Below are 25,435 nucleotides of genomic sequence, written 5' to 3' on the forward strand. Positions count from 1 at the left end.
CTGGGTGATGAAGTATAAAACATCTAGAGGACACCAGGTTGGGGAAGGTGGGTTACATTTTGTAAGACTAGATGCTATCTTTGTCCTGAAGAAGGATAGAATGGAATTTTACTGCCTCATGTTGGGCATGAAAGACCCCTGTAGGGGAGCCATAGGTTGCATGCAGGTATGGCTGGGGGAGGACCTCTGCCAGAGATCTTGGAGAGGAGCTGCCAATCAGAGTAGACAAACAGCGGGCTACATGGACCAATAGTCTGACTCCATATACAGTGGCTTATATTTCAAATGACCCTTGCAGAAGACAGTCAGACTAGGTCTTCCTCACATTGATTGCTGAAGCTGTTTATAGGGATGCCAAACATGGAGCTTTGAGGAGGAAGAAAGAAAAGTGTTCTCATTCCTTTGGAAGAAAAGAAAAGGGAACACCCGCCCCACTAAATTTTCATTTTCACACAGCAGCAAGCAGCAGGCAGGAGTCAAGAAGTGCTCAGAGATGCAAGCATGTCCTTCCCGATAGATACCTTCTTCTTTGCCAGCAACAAGTCTTGATATGCATTAGAACGGAGAAAACGTGCATAGCTGTCACTCTTCATCAGCTTGTAAATATGCTCCTGTGGGAAGGGAAGAAATGACAAGCTGAGATTTGTTACTGGACCCCAGTCAACATTTTCTGCGCACCTATAAGAGAGAAAGAGAATACCAAGGCACAAATGGGTTTTTTTTTCATCTATCCCTTCAATATGGTGGGTGTTCAGCAGAGAGTACCCTAGCTAATCTATCCACCAGGAGAAACAATATTATATCATATAATGAGTTTGGTCCTGGACAGGAAGGTCTTGGGTGATGGATAAGGATGTTGGAGAAATCTGCAACAGATTCAAATGGGTTCAGATTTTTATGACTCTGACCTGTGGATTCTGCATGAGATGGACTTTTTCCAAGTTGCATGGATTCTGCAGACTTGCAGACCAGCTTTTTACTTTTGGGGTGGGGGGGATTTGTGCAAATTCACACTTGTGCTAATGTGCATTAGTGCAAGTCCGTATTACTGCTACTGTGCATTAGTGCATGGAACGAAACTCTCATACATCCCTAAAAAAATCTGATTCTATCAATGAGCGGATGATGGAATGAAAGATACCTGACAATCCACAAAACCTAGACAGAACAGATTTAACAAAATATGTACATCACTAGTGATGGAACAAGGATTTATGAATGATTACTTACACAGTCAAAATAATTTTATCCCACCTTTCAGTCCAAAGACCCTCAAACCATCTTACTATTTATTTTCTCATAAGCTGGGTAGGAGCTCATTTAGGTTAGAGATCTGATCATCAAAAATATTGTTGAACACAGCTACTGATATACAAATGTCTGGATGTTCTCTATTGGTGGTGTAGCAAACAAGGTGACATTTAAAACATTTGAAGACATTTTGTAAGAAAAAAGTGCAAAGACCTGGCAGCTGGCTCTAAAGGTATGTAACGGAATTTCCTTGTTTGGATTAGAGATGTTGGAGAAATCCGCAATGGAACCAAATGAGTTTGGATTTTCATGAATCTGACCATGGATTCTGCAGCAGACTGGCTGTTAGGTGGATTCCGCAGACTTGCAGACTGGTTTTCTAACTTTCCCAAATTTTGTGCAAATTTCATTGTAGAAAAATACAGAAAAATTTAAAAACCCAACCAAAAATGCTCATTTCTACCATAGGCCAAAGCATGAAAATGTACATTTTGGGAGAATTTGCACATTTTTGCAGGTGCAAAATTTCACAAATGCAAATTTGTGCAAATTCAGAAACAACAAAAAAATCCGATTCCGATGCTGGGCGGATGATGGAACAAAAGGTGCCTGACAATCCATGAAACAAAGATGGAATGGATTTTACACAATCCATACATCCCTAATTCGGATTGGGACTGAAGAATTGAGGCATGTCTATGATATAAACAAAATTGCTTCATTCCAACTAGAATGAATTGGTGATGCGTATGCAGAAGCAACTGTACACACAAATGGTGCTATGTGCATGGTTTTTCCCACTTGTATCCAGCTTCTGGAGTTGGACACACAAGGCATCTACCAAGACCTGCACACATGCATAGCCCTAGTCTAGAAAAATGAGTCAAAACGAAAGCAATATGCTGATAAAATGGCACCACCAAGAAAGGCAATAGTGTGAAGGGAGAGGAAAGACTAGAGATTTCAAAAAGTCAGATGTGTGAGAAAGCAAAACAGACAGATTCGCCCATCCCTAATGACCACATATGAATTAGCTTTATGAAGGCATATCTAGGGATCAGTACATAGCAAGACCACTGCCACTCCACTGCTGGGTTTTAAAAATTGATATAGCGCAATTGCTTAATATTATTACTAAGCTTGGAATTCTAATGAAGAAAAGGGCAAAGAAGGAAATTAGGCATGTAACTAGGAGCCAGCCAGCCTCTTCTTTGAGTGCAACGATTTTTCACTTTTCAAACAATTGATGGGCAAAAGTGCTGCAGTGATCATTCTCACATCCGTGCAACTTTGGCAGGAAAAAGCATCCCTCTCCTTTGCAACCTGTAAAGAGTGCCTTCTGGCTTTCACTGTTTCAGCTTTGCTCTCAATGCTGTACCTGAGAGAGCTGCTGTCCACAAAGGCTCCAATTTGAATGATAGCTTCAGTTATAGTTAAGCTTTCTGTACACAATGAATCCAGGCTGTGTGTAGGAAACTCTTATGATAACTGATTAGATCGATTAAAATCTGTCCCCCTATGGAGATGCCAATAATATTTGCTGATGCAACATGACTGCTAAAATATGTGGAGCCTGCAGCCCACAAAGGGAAGATGCAATTAGTGCTTGGCATTGAAAAACAGATGTGAGGGTGAAAAGACAGCCAAGCATTTTGGGAAAGCATTGACAGTGAAATAGGTGGAAATCAATTTTAACTATTCTATTCCCACTGCCCATCTGGATCTGCTCTAGTGTGCCCTGTTGTCGCTCCTCTTGTGTACTTTGGGTCATAATTTAATGTGTCATTGTTTTAAAAGATCAGAGAAATCATTTAAAACCTAGCAGCTGGAGACAGCACTTTTCAGTTATCACACTACCTTGCTATCATTTTCTTGGATTACAGTTTCCAGGATTTGGTAGAAAGGTGCCCTTCTCGGTGAAGCAGATTTGGAAAGCCCCATGACTTAGTTCTGGCAGATCTAAAAGGCAGGAAAAATGGCTCCTTTTCTCTTGGTAGTGGCAGCAGCAGCAGCAGCTTTGACCGCCATCATTTTGGCATCTTCCCATAGGGTTCCATATCTTTATGAGTCATCAATGAGCATTTATTTCTGGTTTTAAAAGGGCAAAGGTAATATTAAACTTTAACAACATTAAAGCTTACAATTCTGGTTTTTTGGAAACATGTAAGTTTGCTATTTGGAATTTTTTAAAATGTAGTTTGGGATGGAAACAGAAGATATTTTCCTGCCCCTGTCTCCTTCTCTTCATACATAAGGCATATTACAGAATCCTGAAGGAAGTGTGGAGGCCCAAAAAGCCATAAAGGGGCCTGACCTACCCAGACCTTACTGTAATTCTATCACTACTGAAGGTTGCATCTGTTTCTACTGAAAATATAACTCAGTCCAGCTGGTCTCCCTCCTGCACCTTTTTTTTTTTTCTGGAATGGAGATAATGGGGTGGGGAAAACTTCATCTGGTAAATTTTTTTCTGTGCATCAAGCTGTTCCTAAAGGCACCAGATAGGGTGGCTGCACAATCACATACACTGAGCCAGATGAGGCAGATCAAAGTCAGAAGTCATTACCAGGAGATGTAGTTCTGCAGTTTATATCAGGGGAGGCTGGTGGCTCCAGTTTCAGTGGGGCCATAAATCCATTCTGTTTTTCAGACAGAACCAGCCAGAACTCTAAAGGAGCTATCCAAGATGCTGAACCTATTTTGGGGATAAGGTCCAGCACATGGGATAGCTCCTTTAGAGTTCTGGCTGGTTCTGACTGAAACCCAGAATGGACTCACAGCCACATTAAAATCGAAGCCACCAGCCTCCACTGGTTTATATATTGCTTCGTTGGGTAGCCATGTACACCGTCTCCCTTTCCCTCTCACAGAAATCCTGTTGCCCATATATAACTCCCTCTAGCACTTTAAGGACCTAGGAAGCTGGTTTTTATCAGGTCAGACTATTTGCCCACCTAGTCCAGTACTGTTTATTCAGACTGGCAGTGGTTCTCCAAGATTTCTGGCAGAGTTCTTCCACTTCACCTACTACCTGTTAGGACAGCATGGGAAGGTCTCAGGGGGCAACAAAAACACAAAAACAGTCCTTTTCCTCTTCCTGCCTCCTGAAATTAAGGGCTTTTTGACATGAGGCATTTATCATGCACTCATCATTCCCTACTCACAGTTGTTTACAGGTTCTTTAGATGATGTTGTAAACCTCCAGTTTTGCTTCTGTATCTAAAGATCATTTTCAGAGAGGTTTTTTTAGAACAGGGAAAATGCGGTACTTATTTGTAAAAGTGAAATAAATTATTTTTTCCTCTTGTGTATCAGTGCTATTCCGCTACAGCACAGTGCCACCTAGAGGTTATGTAGCAGCAAAGCAGGAAAGGAAATGCTCTTCGTGTAGTGCTTGGATCTCAATGCTGTGACAAAACTGAAAGTAGATACAGTGGATTAACAGCCTCATGTAGAAAAGCTCTAACTAACTAACTAACTAACTAACTAACTAACTGTGCAATCCTATGCATGTTTAGACAGAAAAAAGGCCTACAACTCCCAGCATGCCCCAGCTAGCCATGTCTAAACTATCTAAACATGCATAGGATTGCGCACTAACTAACTAACTAACTAACTAACTTCTCTCTCTCTCTCTCTCTCTCTTTCTCTCTCTCTCTCTCACACACACACACACACACACACACAGAGCTCGAATAGCACTACAAGGCTCTGTTCCAGGTTGGGTGAACAGGAGCACTCCTTTTAGGGGTTAGGGATACACTGCAAGATTTTGTTGTACATCACACTTGTCATTTCTAATATCCATTGCTAGACCCATCCTCTATGAATTTGTCCAATCCATCTTGGAAGCACTTTAACTTAGTAACCATACCAACACCTTTTTGGCAGTGAGTTTCATAAGATAATTGAGCATTTTATGAAGGAATACCTTTTTTTGACAGACCTCCTGAACCTATTGCCAAAGAAAAACCAAAGCCCTGCCAGTAGTGGAATATGGTCAGAAAGATTCATTGCATAGGGTCACACTACATGAGGCTCAGTTGTGTGATTATCTTCCCCAATATGTTTTTTTTTTTAATCCAAAGCAGCTGCTGGAAACAACAATCTAGAACGGAAATTCTCCCTGGGAGGGGAGGAAGGGGCTCTAATCTCTTTCCCCTTAGGTCATTTTTCTTATCCAAATTGTCTCCTTTCAGTTCTTTTTCACCTGTGGGGGGGAAAGATACTGGTACTTCAGGAAAAACATCTTTCTTTCTTTCTTTCTTTCTTTCTCCTTTCTTTCTTACATTTATGTACTGCCCATCATCATGTCAGATTTCAGGGGAATATACAGCGTAAAAGATCAATAACATTCACAATGCCAATGACATGTCGTTGGATTTTTAGCCACTGTAGTAATTTGTGTTGTGTTTTTGTCAAAGACTGGTTGGGCATTGCAATATCGCTGCATTTGTAATAATAAATAGTAAAGGAAAATGTCAGCAGCTGTGCCGATGAGCAAGCAAAAAACAAAGTGGTAATAAATCAATTAGAAAAGTCTGAGAGGAAATCACACAGCTACCACGGCTGACGCCTGAGCAGGAGGGAAGTAAAAGTAAAGATACACCAACCCTGCCCCCCCATTGCCTCTTTCCCCTGGTACATGCCATGTCTTTGGAAGGAAATGAAGGACATGCTTTATAAATGTTCTTGAAACCAACAGAAAGGAACACAAAACAACAGCACTGACATCCAGATGGGAATGTGGGAGGCAGGATAAGATGGAGGCTGTCTTGATAAGGCACCTGCTTCAAATCAATGTGGCGCAAGAAGATCTCAACTCTCTCTCTCCCACCGCAGGTGAGCAACAATGACCCTGACTAGGTCACAGGATGGCAGCCAGCCAACCAGGGCCTTGGGAATACTAGACAAGGATGCTGGGAACTGCTGAGCCATTTAAATTAGCACAACTTTATCTCATACTTCTGTACCGAGTACTTGATAGAGCTTAGCAAAAACAAAACAAAACAAAAAATCATCCCTAGTTTCTTTTCAGTGTGATAATCTAGGGTTCTGGGCCCCCACCCTCCTCCCTGCACTTTGCAGGTACATGAGGAAAGAAAAGTTGAAAAAGATGTTTCTTTTACATGTTATAATCTATCCCAAAAAGCTACTGCAGGACTGTGTAACTCACAACCCACCAACTTCCATGCAGCCCATCAGCAGGCTTTATCCTTGACAGCTGCTGAGGGAATCACCAGTGTTGATGCTACTGCCCTGAGTCCCCCTTTCAGGTGCTCCAATGAGCACTAGATCACCACCACTGTAATTACCCTTAATGTCCCAGAGGACCACTGTGTCACTGTGGTGCATTATGGCCAATTATAATGGTGGCCACCTGGTGCTCTTTAGGACCACCATTATTACCATCACTGGCAGAAGCTCTCCTCCCATGTCCTCTTGCCCCTCACAGGGGGAGGAAGCCCACCTATGGACATAGGAGGAGAGCTCCACTGGCATGGGAGGCCCACCAGAAGAACCCATGCTTTGGGCCCCCTCGAATCTGGATTTAGTCCTGTCTATTAGCCATGTATGTAAGCCCATCAAGGGTTGCCTGCCTAGGACTACAAAACAGGGGGTTGTCAAGCACCTGTCAGGTCACAATAAGGTGGCCACTTTCACATTGCCAAAAAAGAGGAAATGCATCCCCCACAAAAGAGGATACTAATTTGCATAAAATTTATATATGCTAATTTACGGTATAGATGCAAATTTTGAAATAATTGCTATTTTTTAAATAGAAATACAATACATCTCACCATAGTGGAGAAGACTGACTATGTGTTCTGTGTACATGTTCAGTCTGTTCTCCAGGTGCTAACCGTAGATGGACAACTTCAAGACCCCTGCTCTTTGACTTGAAACCAGATTTGACAGCCCAGACACCTTCCTTGGTGCCCACCAGGACACCATACTCCTTCCAATTTTTATTTTAAAATATTTTATAGGGTTTTTTTTTACTGGCAGCTGGGATTACATCAAAGTGAAGTGGGAGCCTCTAGCGGCTGCCATCTTAATTTCCCATGAATGCCTCTGGGCAGGTTACTTGGGCATTGTGACTACCAATGCCCACACATTTTATGGTTGTGCCCAGAACAGCTTCTCAAATTTCCAAATGTGCCCATGGGCCCAAAAGTTTGCTTACCCTTGTTATATACTCTCATTTGTCCAGGCCACCCTTCCACTGCATTCTTGAACACACACACTTGTGGTTCTGCTTGTAATCTGGCATGTGTTGTTGGATTAAATGCATTCATTGTTTGACTGCAGCTACATAGCAGAAAAAAAAGATCCCACTTTCTGTTTCCAAATAGACTACAGAGTCCGTGCCTAGGGTTGTACTACATTGCCACCTCAGTGGTAATACGGCCTGTGGCTGCATTCCAGTTCAGGTCATGTGCAAAACATGTTGTAACCAACTAGCAGCCAGAGACAATGGGTAGGAATGTGCATTCCCAGTTACACATTGAATGGTGAATGGGAAAGCACCAGCCCAACTGCACTCTCAGGGAAAATGCAGGTGCTTTAAGATGTGTACATAGAGGAGTATTTGCATCAAATCTGCATGCGAGGCTCCCAGTCCAGCCATGAGGATCTAGGTTTGGAAACACACTGGAGGATATGTTAGGGTGGCCACTTGCACTTTGCCAAAAGAAGGGGACAAAAGAGGCATTAATTTGCATAACATTTGCATATTTGAATTTACATATGTATAAATGCAAATGTAGTAATCATGACTACCCCTTAAATAGAAATGAAATACATCTCACTGGGCAAGACTGGGACCAGGTGAGCTGTGTGCTTGCTGCTCGGTCCACTGTCCAGGTGCTAAGTGTTCTTGGGCTACTTCAAGGCCCTTGCTGTCTCTTCTTGTGGTACTTTATCATTGAAGTGGACTTGGATTGAACAGCCTTTCAAATGAAGGATGTCTTCAAATAGATCAGGGTTCCCCAACCTTTCTGGACCACTGGACACATTTTGGAATTTGAGAAACGGCTGTGGGCGCCACCACAAAATGGTTCCCATGGTGGATTTGGCTAGAAACGCAATGGCTGCCAGGGGGGCCTGGCTAGTCAAAAGTAAGCTAAAGAGGTGGTGGTGAAGGAGAGAAATAGTGAGGCTAGAGGCTGGCAGAGAGGGAGAAATAGCAAGGCAAGGGGGAAGAAGGGAGAGAAAGAGCAAGGAGAGAGGCTACAAAGGGAGAGAAAGAAGACTGCACTAACATTTTCCAAGGTTTGTCTTAAAATCATTTTTTTAAAGGGGGCAGGGAGGGGAGAGCTTTGTGGACCCCTGAAATAGAGCACTATCCTCTGACAGCCCTTCATATAGAGGACTGTTCTCTGTAAGGTAGGACACAAGACCACCTTACTATATAGGCATTTGCCTGCAAGATGGGTAAAATTAAAGCGAGGATGGTACATGGGCAAACATGCAAGCCCAGCCCCCAAACATCCCCATGACCTGGGTATGTTAAAGATCTTTGTGTGTTGAGTGCAAAGATCTGAATAGCGGCTTGTAAGCATGGTTGCTCAAACACTGGAGGATATGCAGCTGGCTACAATCTATGCAAAAGCCCAGCAGAAGGGTGTCAGTTTTGTGAAGGGGCCCCCAAACAACTGAATGCCTGCCTGCTGCTATTTTAAAGATTTGACTCGGTAACGTTATCACTAGCCAAGATCTGGCTTAAAACCGCCACATCCTTAACCTCCCAGTGTATTCCTCTGCAAAGAGCATGCTGCCCACAAGCTTAAATTTGCAGTGGAAATATGGTGATTTTTGTTGCAGCTTGGGGTTGTTGTTTTTTTTTTGGCATTCAAGAGGGGGAGTAGAGGGACAGGATGTGGCTTTATTCAAGCAGCCTACAATAGCAAACATTCTACATTACAATAACTTGTCAGTACAGTAGGCCACATTCCAGAAAGTGTCAGCACTATGATATATTTGGTCAGGCCTTTGGGGAGTTTGTAGCGAAAAACATACGCAGAAGTATAATAGATTTGGAGCTATATTCCATGAAAGCCAGGGCAAAACCTCATTGCGAGTGTACACTTTGGCTGTGGTGTAATTCTCAGAACAGAACTGCCATCTGGGCTTGTCGTATGTCTGTTTATTGGGGTGGGGGGACTTGTAATGATTGGTGTGTGCTGTTTTAAGCCCACTATGGAGATGGATTGTATACCCTAAAGCCACAGTTGCACTGGCTCTGAATGGCTGTACAGATCAACATGTCGAATGATGCATTTCTCTCTTATGCATTTTGGGGAAATCCTATTTTATTGTCCACATATAAAAACCATCTGCGTTCTTATGCCCTGTTTCTATGCGCAGTGGCCTTCAGAAGTGGCAGGAATGATTCAGCCCTTTGTCTCCCGTACTGAAAGAAAACACCAATTCAATCACTCAACAATGGCCATCATTATAATCAGCATGGGATAAATAGTTTCATTTGCTCTCAAGGAGTAAGGCTTTGTCTCCACTAGTTATCAGCAAACACTCCTCTGGCCCCTGCTACCTTGAACTGCAAGCAGAGCTAAAATTACTTAGAGTGCAGTCCTATGTATCTTTAGACAGAAAAAAGCTCTACAATTCCCAGCGTTCTCCAGCCAGCCTATAGGGTTTTTTTTCTGTCTAAACATGCATAGGATTGCACCTTTAATGCCCCTGTTGTCATTGGCTCCAGTCTCCCAGAGGCACTTAGAAAGGGAAGCAAGAAGAAACTGCTAATGGGATGTTTAACAGCTTTTGCTTGAAGTTCTGTAGCTCTCCTTAAACCTCTACCTGTATCCATGATCCTGCCTGTACTGTACTCTTGTTTCTCTTCTTCTTTCCTCTGCCCTGTCCTTTTCTTGAGCCTGTAATATCATGTCTGAATCTCACCCAGTCCTTGATTTCTGCCTGCTTCCTAAACTCAGGTTTTTCTGGCCCTCTTGACCTAGCTACAGTGCTTACATTTTGATGTGTTCCTAATTAAATGGGCATGGATTTGAATGAACACCTGCCATGCATAAGGCTAAAGATGGACAAATCTGTCAGTTTTGATTTTTCTTGTTTTCTCATTTTTCCAATCTTAAATTCAGTTCATGTCAAACATCAAGAATTTCTCCCAGCTTAAATTTGCTTCATCCCAAACTTTGAGGTTGTTTTTTTTACGTTCACATGAAAATTTGTAAGAATTTTTGTGGGCATTTGTCTGAATACATGCATTTTTGCACACTTTTTTGCAAGCAAATTTCCTACTATAATACATTTTTGAACATTATTTTCTTTACATATGCATTTTTTGATTGTAGAACTCTATTGCAACATTTGGATAAGTGTGAATTTGGTGGATAATAGAGTTTCTGTTCACCTAGTGGTTTGACAGTGTGAAATTAAAGAAGTTCGCATTAAAATTAAAATGTGACCTGAACTAATTCCACCCCCATCCCTACATAAGTCTGCAATGTGTGAATCTATTTTTTCTATGCAGGTCCTTTTTGGTGGGATGTATCAATATCTATGTTACTGAGGCTTATCCCATTGCACTTGCTCCTTCATGCACATGGTGATGATGACTCAAATGCATAGTAAAAAATGTGGCTCTCTGCATCAGAGGTACATGTGAATCTGAGAAGTCCAGTTAAATTCCTTAATTGGGGTCAGAACTCTGCTTCTGTGAATAATTTCCATAGGACAATATACCACTTAGTTCAAGTTACTGAGGGCATATGATGAGACACATGTATTTAAAAAACGGTGCCTATCACTGCCACTTTTGTTCTGATGGGGAAGAAGCCAAAGAGGTGATCAAACAGTAAACAGTAAATAGTAATTTCCCCTCCTTTCCCTGCCCTGCAGCAAATAGCAGGGGGACCAGCCCCCAGCCAGGAATCCTTTGAGCACTGCCATTTTTGGAGTGGGGGGTGGGAAGTAGGGAGGCATGCAAGCAAGAGAAAGCAGCAGCGGCTCCTACCTCTGCTCTCCTGCTCACCCACTCTGGACACCACAGCAGGGTGGATTGGGCCCATGGTGTTGCCTAGAGAAAGAGAGAGCAGCTGCACCTGCCTGCTCACTCATTCTCCCTTTCTAGGTGCTACTCCATACAATGTCGCTCATGTATGGAGCCGCCACTGAATAGCTCCCACTATGCATAGGCCAAATCTGGAAATATACACCCATCAAACTTGGGGATAATTATTCTGTGGATTAGATCTACTGACATCTGTAGGCCCCTATTCAAGCATGACGTCCAACGAGCAGGTATCAGGCAAGCAGACAGGCAAACACATTCCTGATCTTTCATAACATGTCGATTCTACACTGGTCTATCTAGGGCTTAACATAACTTGCTTCAGTTTACTGGAGAGCTAACATAAAAAATCAACAAAGTACAATGAAACATTTTGTTCCCTCCTATCCAAGGATGCTCAGATTGTTTATTCTCTTTCCCATCTTGCACAGTTTTAATATCATACTCTCCTATCTTCTCTACCACACCAGTGTTTTCTTTTAGCAAATTATGCCTGGCTTACTGCACAGGAATGTGGTGTGTGCGCGAGTGTGAACTCTTGTGGGAACTCAGGGCTTAATTTGAGCCAGGGCATGCCAGGACTCACTCTTGAAATCTATGCTCAGTGCCAAGACTCAGCCCCAGAAAATGTGACATGTCATAATAATGTCTTTGTGCTGGCATCTGCTGCTAAAGAAGGACTCGCTCATAAGTCTTACTATGACCTCTTTCTAACATTAAGGGGAATACAGAAGAGGCCCCATAGTGGGGTAAGGGCTCAATGGTTTTCCTAATACAAGCCCTTTCTTTTTTAACGATAAGGAACAAATTCAACAAAAGCCTTCTGAATTCTGTTAATTGGCTAGGTAGGTAGCAAATCTAATAGAGAATAATTTAAAAATGTAACCAGCTCTTACATTTCTGCCACTGACGGACACATTGTACATATTAACTTGTTAAACATAAGTACATTTTACAGGAACGGTTCTTGCAGAACCTGAAATTAAAATGTTAACATCCCCTCTTTTGTTCTAATGCACAATTAGGAATGACACCCAAATCCGAACCTGTGCATCTTCATATGTGTACCTCCCCGGGTCTTTGACATTTTGGCTGGTTATCTCATAGCTGTGAGAGTCCAGGTTGATGGCACTCTGGGCCCCAGGAGCTAGGAACTCTTGCCAGATATCTTCCACTCTGGTAGCTACATCTTGCAATGGTTGTTTTTTGAGATCTTGGACAGCCAACCAAAACCTGTATTGAGGGGAAAGAAGAAGAAGGAGAAGAAGGGAAATTGATCTCAGAAATGTGAATTTACCTGAGCCACCAAGGCTCAGAGTTATCCTAGTTTCATCTCTGCTAAAGGTTAATCAAATAGTTTATTTATAGCAGGGATATACAACTGTTTTGGCCACAAGGGCCACGTGTGATGCTGGCTTGGGTTCAGACATATTTATACATATGTGCATGCATGCACCACATACACATCCCAACAATCCTAAGAGAGATCGTTCTTTCCTCACTTCTGGCAGCACTGGGGAAAGAGCAATTTGTCTGACGATCAATGGGGGACAGTGTGGACAGCCTTTTGTCCACTCCTTCCCCCAGATATCTTGATACAGATGGCTCTTGTCTCACTGCTGCTGGGCATGGTGGGTGGAATTAGGTGGTGGCAGGCGGCCAGGACACCCATGGAGGCACAATTCAAGTCTTGGGGGACCTTATGCAGCCACTGGGCTGCCCTGGGTCAGCCTTTTTTTGCACTTCAACCACGTTGTTTAAAGTTCATTGCATTGGGACATATAGGATTTAATGTGTTCAATATCTTCATTATCATGAAGAACCATCCCTCAACTGGTAATCTATCCCCATCACCTGGCTCGTGTCCCCTTCTTTATTTGGTCTTCTGCTACTATACACCAGCTTAGATACTTGTGTTCAGCATCAAAGCATTTAACTGTTCATTTAAATGTTCAATAAATTAATTAATTTAACTGTTCAAATCTCAACCGTTCAACAGGCCTTTTCAAGTTGCCTGTATTTGCTCCTTTATCATCCTGGTCTTAGCATAAGTCAACTCTAAAGCAAGATTATGGAGGGCTAGATCCTCTATAGCAACCTGGGAGGCACCTTTAAGATAAACAGTCCAATCTAAAATGGGGCTCAGTGACTCAAGGGGTTCATCTTCATCCTCCACCACCTCTTTACCTGCCTCTCTGACTGTAAAAAAACTCCACCAGGCTGCCCATTCTGTACTCTTGATTTATGGCAAAGCAGCTGATATTTTGTATAGCCAATATTCAGCCACTAGGAAAATAGTTATAATACCTTTGCATTTGCAGGACATTTGAACCTCTCTAGCACTTTTTGTGTCACATATGGATGCTGCTGTGGGAGAGAATTCAGAACAGAAATTGAATCTACATTGCAGCCAATGTAGATTTTACATTCGTTTTAAGAAATGATTGAAAACACAGTGGATTAAAGTCTCATGTGTGAAATGTCTTCATTCATGACAGGTCAGTTAAGCCTGTACATCTGGCTACTAATAAACATCAGTTTTTATTTCAGTGGGACCTGAGGAGTCATAGATGCAGAAAGAAATGGATTCCATTCTATGTCCTGCAATAATTAACAAAGCTGTTTTAACCATGAACTTTTGTTTAAGCCAACAGTATGAAATGCAGACTGAGCTGCCTCTCTGGTTTTCAGTTCTTGGTTCAAAATTATGACAGAAAGGACTTTTTACACCATAGTGTGGATCCACAGTAGCACTCAGCAGAGCTCTGTTGTGCTGGAGGTAGGAGGCAAGGAGGTGCTATTCATGACTCCTCCTTCCTCTGCAGCCCCCGCCCCCCACCGGTCTCACCTGGAAAGCTTCCCTGTGGGCTGGGGCCCCCTCCAAAGCAGCATGAGAGGTGATAGAAGAAGTTGCAAGGGGAAGGGGGAATCGACACAAATCCCCTCCCTGCCCCCTTCCTCTAGTGAGGATCCCACTGGCTTCCAGGGATGGGAGGAGCCCTTCCATTCACAAAATGGTCAATCTGGACCCAACACAGTAACATTTACAGAGTCACTTATTAGGTACATTCTTAAATTATTTTAAACAAGCTCATCAAAGTTTTCTAATGGAAAAAAACCCACAGGATGCCACTGGAAGAAGCATTTATTAATTCACGCATGGAGATCTGTATTCACGGCTTGCTAGAGGGGGCGTAGCTCAGTGGAAGAGCCCCTGCTTTGCATGCAGAAGGTTCCAGGATCGATCCCCAGCATCTCCAGGTAGGGCTAGGAGAGAATCCTGCCTGAAACCCTGTAGAGCTGCTGCCAGTCAGTGTCGACACAACTGGAATAGGTGGAGTAATGGTCTGACTGTGTAAAAGGCAGCTTACTCGGTTCCTACAGTTCTTACCATGCACCATCCGCTGATTTGCACCGCATGTGAGAGTGCAGCTCCCTCCCTATGCTTTTTGACATCATCAGTGCTCAGCACCACATATCGATGCAACTGGTTATGTCCACATCGACCCATGGTGGAGGTGGAAGCGGATGTTGCTCACACATGCTTTAAGCTTCACTTGAGAAAGAAAAGCATTTTTCTTACTACCAAGTAAGTGTTTTATCAGGGGTTTGCACGAAGCGATAAATACCTGATAAGCGATAAAGGGCATTTACAACAGTGGTTGTTTTTGTGCCACTGGGGCAGACCTAGGCAGCGAGCTCTCCCAGTGTAACATTGCAAGATGATTTATAGCAGGCCAGACTATTTATCTGTCTAGAGCGGTGTGACTACTACTCTGACTGAGACCAGGATCTCCAAAGCCTGAGGCAGCAAAAGGTCTTTCCCATCACCTGCGACCTGATCCTTTTAACTGGGGGTGGCAGGGATGGAACCTGGGACCTTCTGCATGTGAAGCACCTGCTCTGCCACTCAGCTACGGCCCCTCCCCTTCACTTGGCCATTTCTCTGTAGATGGTACCCTAGCAGCTGGCCCAGTTGTCTATGGTCTCTTGTCACTTCTTTACTGGCAGCAGAATTCATGAACTGGCTCCCCCCCCCCTTTGTTTGTTAGGGATGGGTGAACGGGCAATGTTTGAGATTGCTAGGATTCTCCAAATATCATCTCACTGCTTGTCTCGTGCCTGATTCCTGTTCATGTTTGCAATGGCTGCTCACTCTGCATGAACAGGAAACTTGCGCAAATTGAGCAGTGATTGAATGTGACATTTGTGCAAATTCCCCAAATTCCCTAATTTGTGCAACTTTCCTCCATAGACTAAATTGGGGCCTTTCTGTCTGCAGTGGGAAATTTGCACAAGATCAATCTGGGAGTTGTGCAAATCATATGTGAGCACATGCCCAGCAATTAGCAAACATTTTTGGCAGACACATGCTCGTGCTTGCATTCGGGTTTCGAACAGGGCATGTTTTGTGAGCAAAAATGAAACTCTCATACATCCCTATTGTATGTAAGGAGATATGAAAATCTGGTATGTGGTATTTGATCTGTGATCATCCACACATGCAAGTCACCAAGAGATGATTATATATGTGTGAACCAGTCCTAGGATGATGGAAACTCATTGGAGGCTTCTATACTGCATATATCTGCATGGTAATACTTTCAAGAGTAGTTTGAGTAATGCAGGCTGTCAAAGAACCATGCCAGTTGATCAGATGACCCTCTCTCCTTATTTTCCAATGAGAGATTTTTCTTTCTTTAACTATGAATCTGAATCATGTTGCTTATACTGGAAAAATATATTTTCCACTCAGTTATGACGTTTGGCCAGAGCTTGCAAAAATTTCTCTTTTAGTACACATACACACAAAAGGAAAAGCTTCTATATGCTGCTACTTCCAGTTCTTAATAATCTCTCAACCCAGCAAGAGGCATGAAAGCCATCTGTGACAAGCTCTGGTGGGCTGTACCACAGTTGCCTTTCAAAACCGCCTGTAGTTTGATTGACTGTCCATTCCGGTTCTCTTCCTCCATAGCCATGGCAACCAAAAAGAAAGAGCAAGGAGGAGAAGTCATTCAAGAAATGGAGCCCCACAAAGATCAACTGCAGTGCAGCCCACTCTTGGGATCCACAGTTTATGTAGACCCATTATGAGTGCCTGAAATCCTTAAAGAAAACAACAGGCATTTAACCCGGATTAAATGCACTATCATGCACTCTCTTCCACTGCAGATAAGTGTGTAATGTGACAGATAAACTGTATGAAAATGAGGGTCCTAAAATAGGTGCTGTTTATAACTTATTTCTTTTTAAGAGAAGTATTTTAATGTGATTTTAATTATTTAAATTTATTTTTAGGCTGCCTTTATATGTAGAACCCTCTCAAAGCCACATACAAGATTTTAAAAAATACAAAAGTATACACATAGGCAACACATAAACATACAATAAAATACTATAAAACAATATAAAAACATGTTTTAACTGAGGTGTTTTCATTGATGTGGTTATGTTTTAATTGTGTTACATTTTTATCTATATTGTATAGATATATACAATATAGATATAGTGCTGCCTTGAACACTATTTTTAGTGGAAAGGCAGGGTATAAAATAAATAAATAAATAAATAAAATGAACATTCACTGAGGTTCTGTTTGAAGAATCAATGGGATAAGGAGTGAAAATGGTGACCGTTCAGGATGATATCAGGTATGGGAAGCCCTTAGAAAATAGGACAAAGCTGCACAGCTATTTCAGTGGCTGCCCTATTCTGTAAAGGCAGAACAGCCTGAGGAAAAGGACGCATAGCCAGAGGAAAACATTCATCATGGCATTCTCATTCCAGACAGCACATGGTTATGACAGGGGCAGGCAGGACATAATGTAAACCTAAGACAACAGGCACTGCTGTGACTGAGGATTACAGCAACTGAGACAAAGAGGACACAGATCTGAAATAAACAACCGTAAGGAGAACATTTACAAATAACAAATTCTATCACAGGTTTCTGGAAAAAGAAGGAAAGACGTTTTTCAGCTTTTAATATTAGCAACAATGGTAAACTGAGTTGTACTTGTTACTAATCAAACCTCACACTGCTTGTTATCAACAGTGATCTCCACAACAGAAGGCCTGGGCTAAAAGACAAAGCCAGTGTTATTGAGGAGTTCAGCCTTGCTCGTTTGAAGTATCACTCCAGCACTGCCTTCTCCAACCTGCAACATTCCCACTGACACAAAGGGTATCATTCTCCTCTTTGATCTTGGGAAAAACCCCTCCCTCAGGGAACCAACCGCATAAGAGAAATGTACAAGAACTTAGTGTTCAGTCAGTGTGTGGTATTGGGAAGGCCAACATCAAGGATGACTCCCTTTCTTACTCAGTGCTCCTCTCCCTTTTCCATTTTTATTATTTTCCATTTGGTTTAGTTAGCAATCCATGGGGAATGCAAGACTTGGCAATGCCCATGTTCCCCCTTCAAGCTGTCGTCAGCAAAAAGGCTAGTAAGGGAACTTGACAGGGCTCCACTTGCCCTCAGGTCCCAACCATAGAAGCAACCATGGTGTCCTGGTGCCAAGGGTGATCTTGTTATCCACAGCATTCCTCAGAAGAAGCCCCCCCCCCTCTGCTTTATGAGAGGTAATATCTGCATCCCCCTACCTCTATTCTCTGCCCATCTCTTTCATTATGATGGCCATGCTGCCAATCGTGCTGTTTATATCCTGACATCTCCCTCTCTTATCCAAGTAGGATTCGCATGTGTATCTGAGGCCTATTGCCCTCCCCATATCTGGCACTAAGCTCAGCCTTTCTCTACCACCCCTTATAGTTAACTAAAGAATTCCCAGTCAGAGCTGAATCCTGCTTGTGTAATCAACCTTTCATTTCTGTCATGACCTCACATATTAATCAATTTTGATTTGTTTTGTGATAGAACTGTACATTATTGATTCTAAACTCTAGTCCATTGTCGGATAGCTAATTCCCCTTGGTATAAGTGTAACCTTCCTGTGGCATGCCATGACTCTTAGCTAAAGACCCCCCCCCCAAAAAAAAAAACAGGTGATCCTCCTGTACATATGAACATGACACGAGTGGATGAGGTAACACACATGGCAACACCACTATACTATGCTTTGTCTTCTGCTTTTCCCCTGCCTCTCAAGAAGCATCTACTTACTCAGGACATATTTACTGTTTATTTTAATACAAAATGAAGTGATACACTGCCCTCTGTGGATTGTTCCCTTTGAATTCAGCAAGCCTAATTTTGTAGCCTCCACAAAGACATTCAAGTCATGGAACCCAGTGGAAGTATTTGTGAGAACAGTAGTCAAAGCAAATCAGGATGTGGCAGAAATATGTTCTCCTTAATATTGCCCTCTTATATAACCACTGCCGAGTGTCTCCTGAGGATAACCGTGTGGTGCTATTTATACCACCTGGAAGGGAGAACATTCTCCTTTTCTCTATATTATTCCAATAGTTGCTCTTGAAAACACAGCTATGCCAAAGAAAATTTTATATAAAAACCTTTGTTGAGTTCTCTGTGTGTAGTAGGGAAAATTCACTGTGTTGAGTGAGTGGTAGGGGAAATGCACAGGTAGGGGAAATCCAACACTGCATGAGCAGACTTCCACGTGTGGAACTGGACCTCCCCTTGCTCTCTTCTCCGCTGCATTCCCCCCGCCCAAATCTGCTCCGGTAGGCCTCCCAACCAGCTGGAACAGATTGTGGGGGGCATGGCAGGCCACAGGTGAGAGGGGAAATCTGTTCTGCTAACAGTTTCTCATTCCACTGGCAAACGGTCACCACTGAATCCAACCCACAGACTGAATTTTCCAGTGGGGGGATCACTACTATGAGTGATTCTTACACATCTGCTGTTGTAAATATGTACATATGTAAATATGTAGCACATAGGATGTGTTTCCTATGAATGAGTTCATAGGGGATCAAATCCCACATATCCTATATTCAAAGAATGGACTGGGTCCAGCCAAAGTTAAGCATGCTGAAGTTCTATTGATTTCCATAGGAGAATTAAACAAGTGCTTAGCTTTTGGGGATGTAGAAGTGCTTATTTGCCATATCAGTTCCAGTCTGTCTTCACAAGCTACCAAGCAGTGGAGTCACTTGGTATGTCTGTAAAAATGTAACATATTAATTGACTCTTCTAAACAATTTAATTCACAATCTTATAAGAGGATTGTTGTCCTCCCAGATAATGGGAAATCTAACAAATTGCACTTTCCCTGACCTGGGTCTGCAGTATGTCAAAGGATCCCAGTAAAGTTTATTTATTTATTACATTTTACCCCTTATATCTGAGGAGTTCAGAACAGCTTACATCTGGTTCCCAGGTGGTCCTACAGAGCCAACCCTTATATGGAACATGAGCATTTTCTTATGATACAACAGAAATGCCTTTTCTCCCTGGAATATCTAAGTTGTGAATACTATTACTGTAGTATGGAAAAAGTGAGAGAGAACCATTTCTTTAAAAAAATGTTTTTAAAAATTAAAATTACAGATGAAAAATGGCTTTTGTGTATTTGCAGATATATCTGTTTGTTTGCAAAATAAATGAAAGCACCATCCAGAACATGATGTGGATGTAAATGAGAGAGGAATTTTGGGTACAGAAAGGCAAAACATTGAGATCCCCATGTACTATTGTCAGGTTGGTTCCTGCTATTCAGATCCCGTTCACACAGTGTAGCTCAGGGCACTGTATCTGATGCGGGCTGGAAACAGACCATGCTCAGCATTCACAGGCCTTGTAATTCTGAGGAGCACAGTATGCCTTGCATGTATAATTTTAAGTTCTACATTTTCCAGGATAACTCGTGAACACTGCTGGGTAGCAATAGTTCTGCAATAGTCCTCCCTGTGCTTCTTCACCAAGTCCATGGGATATCATGCTCCTTTCTGTATGAGGCGATGTCAAAGGTTTCCATGAAACACAAGTACCTATAGAGCGCCTGCACCCTCTAGTGGCCAAGAGGCTTATTTCAGCTCCTTGAAACTTCTGCCCTATCTTCTTTGTATTACAGACGTGTAAAGGTTATCAGACCGACCCATTGGCCATTGTGTTTTGTGCTGTCCATTCTACAAGGTTCCAAGGAAAGAGTCTGATTAGAAGCAATGTTTAGCTGTCTGACTCTGATAAAATCTAGCGGGGGGGGGGCGGTTGGCTGATTTAGAAAATATTTGCTTGCAGTAGCTGCTGAAAATGTACTGCCTATTGCTTCGTAATATTGGGTGATCATTTTAATAAGGGCATACTGCATATATTTGGCTGCAAATATGTATTTTTGTCACCTCTGCTGATTTTTTTGTATTGGTAATTGCGTCTTTTAAACTTTTATGCTGACCCTTTGTTTTAAACAAATAAATGATTGATTGAGACTGCACCATAGTTTGCTCCAGTTACAATTATAGCATGCTGACAGGGCTATCTTACATTTAGCACTTGCTGTATGTCGCAAGTAACCATTTTTATTCTAGGAGATCTCAGATGATGCTTAGAGCAGTTAAAGGATAAACAGGAATCACCCTTATATTGATGTTGTTGTTGTTTATCCGTTCAGTCGCTTCCAGCTCTTCGTGACTTCGTGGACCAGCTCAAGCCAGAGTTTCCTGTAGGCCATCGCCACCCCCAGCTCCCCCAGGTCGAGTCCGTCACCTCCAGAATATCATCCATCCACCCAGCCCTTGGTCGGCCCCTCTTCCTTTTGCCTTCCACTTTCCCTAGCATCAGCATCTTCTCCAGGGTATCCTGTCTTCTCATTATGTGGCCAAAGTACTTCAGTTTTGCCTTGAATATCCTTCCCTCAAGCGAGCAGTCTGGCTTTATTTCCTGGAGCATGGACTGGTTTGATCTTCTTGCAGTCCAAGGCACTTTCAGAATTTTCCTCCAACACCACAGTTCAAAAGCATCTATCCTCCTTCGCTCAGCCTTCCTTATCACAGAGCAACCCAGTTGGTAAGATCTGGGTGAGTTATGCCCCTTTAAAGGTACTGCTGGTGAAATCCCAAGTTCTCAGTGCTCAGGCAGACTGCTGCTTATCACTGGCCAGAGTCACATATTTCCCATTATCTCCTCCTTTATCAGCAGTATTCAGTGGCTGAATACGCTTGGGCAGTAGTGGGGATGTCAGATAAATCCGCAACAGATTCAAATGGGTTTGGATTTCTATGAATCCAACCTGCAGGTTCTGCAGTGGAGTAGATTTTTCTGAGTCATGCAGATTTTGCAGACATGTGACTGTTTTTTTTTTGAGGTTCACAAGTCCACCGAGTCTGATGCTGTCAATGAGGGGATGACAGAACAGAAGACGTTGACAATCTGAGAAACGTAGATAGAATGGATTTAACAAAATCCAAATATCCCTAGGCAATAGGCATGGAGCCCCTGAGAAGCTACAGGAGTGACAGTCTGCCTGGCCTACTGCCCTCGCTAAGTCTCACAGCAAGCTGATCCCCAGCTTTTCATCTACCAAGCTATAAACTGGGTGAGTATTTGCCAGCCTTCCTTGTTCTTCTCCCAAGCATACCGTGAGGAGGGAGAGGAAGTTACAACTCAATCTGTATCAGGCAAGGGTGTTATTGATGTGATGAGGGAGTGGAGTGTTCAGGGATTTAGATTGAGGGCGCTAAATAGAAAGAAAAGCCTAAAGTGGGTAGGAAAAACTCAGTCAGGACTGGGGGGCGGGGAAGCAGCTTAAGGGTGCTGCAGCACTAACATTCCTGTCATCATGGGGGTATCTACACGAGGCTTTTACTACTCTTCCCCAAGTTGATCATGTCAGATGACCCACGTTGGTTGCACCAGATTGCTCTAAATCTGTTTTTTCCCCCTCCGTATTCTTTTTGTGACTTTTTCCCCATCACAGCGCCTTCGGTGCAATTTGGCAGTCTGTGTGACCTCAGCTGGCTTTGCTGCGGGCTGCTGGAAGCAGTGCTGATTGGCGGAAGGGGAAGTCGCGTAGGGCGAGGGCATTGGGGACAGCACATGCCTACCCAGAAGTAACTCATTGCCTACAGGAGCAGAGAGATCAGGAGAATTCCTTTGCCAGCCCTTTTTCTTCAAACTGCTTAGTCGCTGCCTCTCCCTTTAAATATTCATTCATTGAGGGCTGGGTAATCATTCTTACTGGGAAGTAGGAACTGAGCCTTACTTCACCTGGGATTAAGGGTGCTGCCACAGCAGTGTCTGTTATTATTATCATTATTAGTACTGTTGCAGCTGCTGACCCCTCAGTAGGGCTGCTGCTGCCACTGCCACCTCTGCTTTCCCTACCACAAACTCTTGTTTCTGCAGGAAAGCCTCCTCCTCCTCCTCCACACACACACACACACACACACACACACACACACACACACACGTAGGAAAATCACACACACAACAGGGGAAACTGGCTAGCATTTCCGGATGATGAAGGTAAATGCGCTCTGTTAAAGGGGCAAAACACTGCGGTTGTGAATGAAGGAACTGGGGATGCTATATTTCTGAATGAAGAAGGTTAATGCAGTCTTTTAAAGGGGCAAAACACCACCATTGTGGGGTTGTGAATGAAGGAACCAGGGAAGTGATTGTGAATGAGTTAATGAGAGGCTAGTATTTATAAATGAAAAAGGCTAACCAATGCAGTCTGGTGAAGGGGAGAAAAATGTGGGAAAGGAAGCCTACGTCCAAAAGCGCCCTGGGCATGTTTACTTGGAAGTAACTTTCACTCCCCAATAAGAAGTAGCTCCTGTGCAGTCTCAAGCAGGGAATTTATGAAGTTTGGCTGGATTCCCCACTTTTCCCTACTCACCTGAGAAGGGGAGAGTTGACAGGGGTGGGGGACAACTCTCTCTTTCTTTCACTGAGCAGCACCTACAGGGTGATGATGTTTTCCATGATGAAATTGGCTTTGGCCCATGAGCAACATACGAAGCAAGAAAATCCAGGTTCTAGGTAGTGCATACTCAGCTTTCCTTGCTTCATGTGCCACTGATGGACAAAAGCCGATTTCAGGAAAAAGCAGAGAAAAGCTGAAAATGCTTCTCTATGCGTTTCCATGAAGATTGGCTCCATAACTATTTCTGTAGCTTTGGTATTATGAGTCAAAGGCAGTTTTAATTTTTACAACATTGTGATGTTCTGGGGAAATGGTTACCCATTAGAATAAGCAATGAAACAAACAATGCAGGATCTTAAATTAAGGAAACTTGGCAATCCTAACGAAGAACCCGAATCCACCTTGTGTTCCAACCTTTTATTTGTGTGAATCCACTTTTCTAGCACTGGCCCTTAATGTCTCCCCTTCTGTACTTCCCAAATGCCCCTCTCCTCTGCATTCACACATGCTGTATTTCAAGGCTAAGGAATGATCTCGCTCTTAGATAAAAAGAAGAGGGAATTCTAAATGTGGCAACCTGCAGATTTCCTTGGTTGGCTTGAGCACACAGGAATCTCTGATAGAGGAAGAATCTGCAAACAGCTGGTGATACTCCCCCTCAAGGCTGGCCTGATGCATTTTGTTGCCATAGGCAAAATACAGAAATAGCTTCTTCCACCCACAGGACTGTGGAACCCCCAGAACTGGTTTGATGGGCTGCTGAGTTATGATGAGGCCTTCCTTTATCCACCACAATGGCACTCCCATAATTGCTCCCCTGCTACCCGGGGCTTTGCTAGCTGCTGCTGCTCATCCATCTACATGTCACATCCTAGGCTCATCTTCATCCTCCAATTGCCACTGAGATCCATTGGCTGTTGCCTGGTCTATCCCTGTCCCTCTATCGGTCTTCCTTTGCCCTTTGCTACTCCCAGGGATGTTTACAAAGATGGCCGACCAAGCAAGAAATGTTAGCTGTAGCTGCAAGAGTGCTATCATGACAGGCACGGGGTCTGTAGGTGCTGCCACACTATAGCCACATCCCATATGAATCAATGAAGCAAAGTAATGCCCCAGTGGCCCGTGTGAAGTCACAGAAACCAGAGCTTAGTGGGAAGGTCAGCCCTGCTCTCTTCAGGAATCAGTAGCCCTCAGGAAGTACTCAGTCACATGGGTTGAAAATCTGAATCTAATGACAGTGGGTTGAATCCAATAGGGTCATTCTGCTGATGGAACTGCTTCTGTCAGCTGAATGGGGGGTTGGGGGGAGAGATTCTCCCTTGCCCCCTCAAAATCTGCTCCAGGGCTGGGAAAACCCATGGAGCAAATTTTTGATGGCACAGAGGGCTGCAGGGGGGAGGAAGAAAGTCCCAAGGCACTAGTAGAATTCCACGAGTATTACTTTGGATTTCACCCATTAGCACACAAATGTACTTTCAGAGGCCTACTAAGGATGCTGCCCATCTGTGCTAGATAGGGAGCCCAGCAATTTATCCAGAGTTTGTACCTGTCCCTCTAAAAGGTCTGAGGCATCGAGAGAAGTTGCTCCACTTGCCCTTTCACCCACCCTTCTCACTTTGGTAGCTTGTTCTTAGCACCTCTTCCATTCCTGACCCTTGTGTGATCAATAATTAATGGTAATTCTACATATCTAGTTTGGAAAATGGACAGTTGGAAATGTTCATCTGGAAGGCCCACAGGCTTCCCCAACCTTCTGGCTGGGCATGCTGGGAGTTGTAGTCCAATGCATCTAGAGTGCACCAGATTGGGAAAGGCTAACACAGAGGGAAGCTAACTGCAATACTTAACTACACATAACTAAATTTATATAAAATTGGTGTTCTCTTAGTCAGATGATGATCTTCTGTGATGCAACTTTTGCACTTCCTACTGTGAAACAAAAGCAACAGTTCTTTGGAGGCTTTGGGGAAGGGAACCAATTAAGGGTGCAATCCTATGCATGTTTAGACAGAAAAAAGTACTACAGCTCCCAGAATGCTGGGAGTTGTAGCACTTTTTTCTGTCTAAACATGCACAGGATTGCACCCTAATTGTTTCAATCAATTAAAAATAAACCAATTTAATTGGAAACCAATTGAAACTTAAACCAATTGTAACTCATATTCTGTTTCTGGGTTCTTAGGAAATCCTGCCTTGACACTTTCAGCCTTATATGCCATCATGAGCACTAGATATCTACTTTTAGAACTATGAAAAATGAAGCAGCTTTAGAATTCGCTCCACTGTTGTTGCTGTGCAACCTCCATTCATTTCGAAAGGGCTCACTCTAGCTGTTACA

At 43.1% G+C, this 25,435-nt stretch overlaps 1 protein-coding gene across 2 annotated transcripts in view; it reads right to left on the bottom strand.

Moving 5' to 3' along the window:
• The window catches only part of RGS6 (regulator of G protein signaling 6), a 319,263-nt gene that overhangs the window by 26,410 nt on the left and 267,418 nt on the right, over positions 1-25,435 (bottom strand). For both annotated transcript variants that reach the window (XM_084827528.1, XM_084827537.1), the window contains 2 exons: positions 12,349-12,535; positions 522-611 (listed from right to left, as the gene is read on the bottom strand). In XM_084827528.1, the coding sequence (XP_084683654.1) occupies positions 522-611; positions 12,349-12,535 (277 nt within the window). The remainder of the gene's footprint in view (positions 1-521; positions 612-12,348; positions 12,536-25,435) is intronic.

Source organism: Heloderma suspectum, chromosome 1 (genome assembly GCF_057233095.1).
Source record: "Heloderma suspectum isolate Gila_16-S chromosome 1, 16-S_ref, whole genome shotgun sequence".
Classification (NCBI taxonomy): Eukaryota; Metazoa; Chordata; class Lepidosauria; order Squamata; family Helodermatidae; genus Heloderma; species Heloderma suspectum.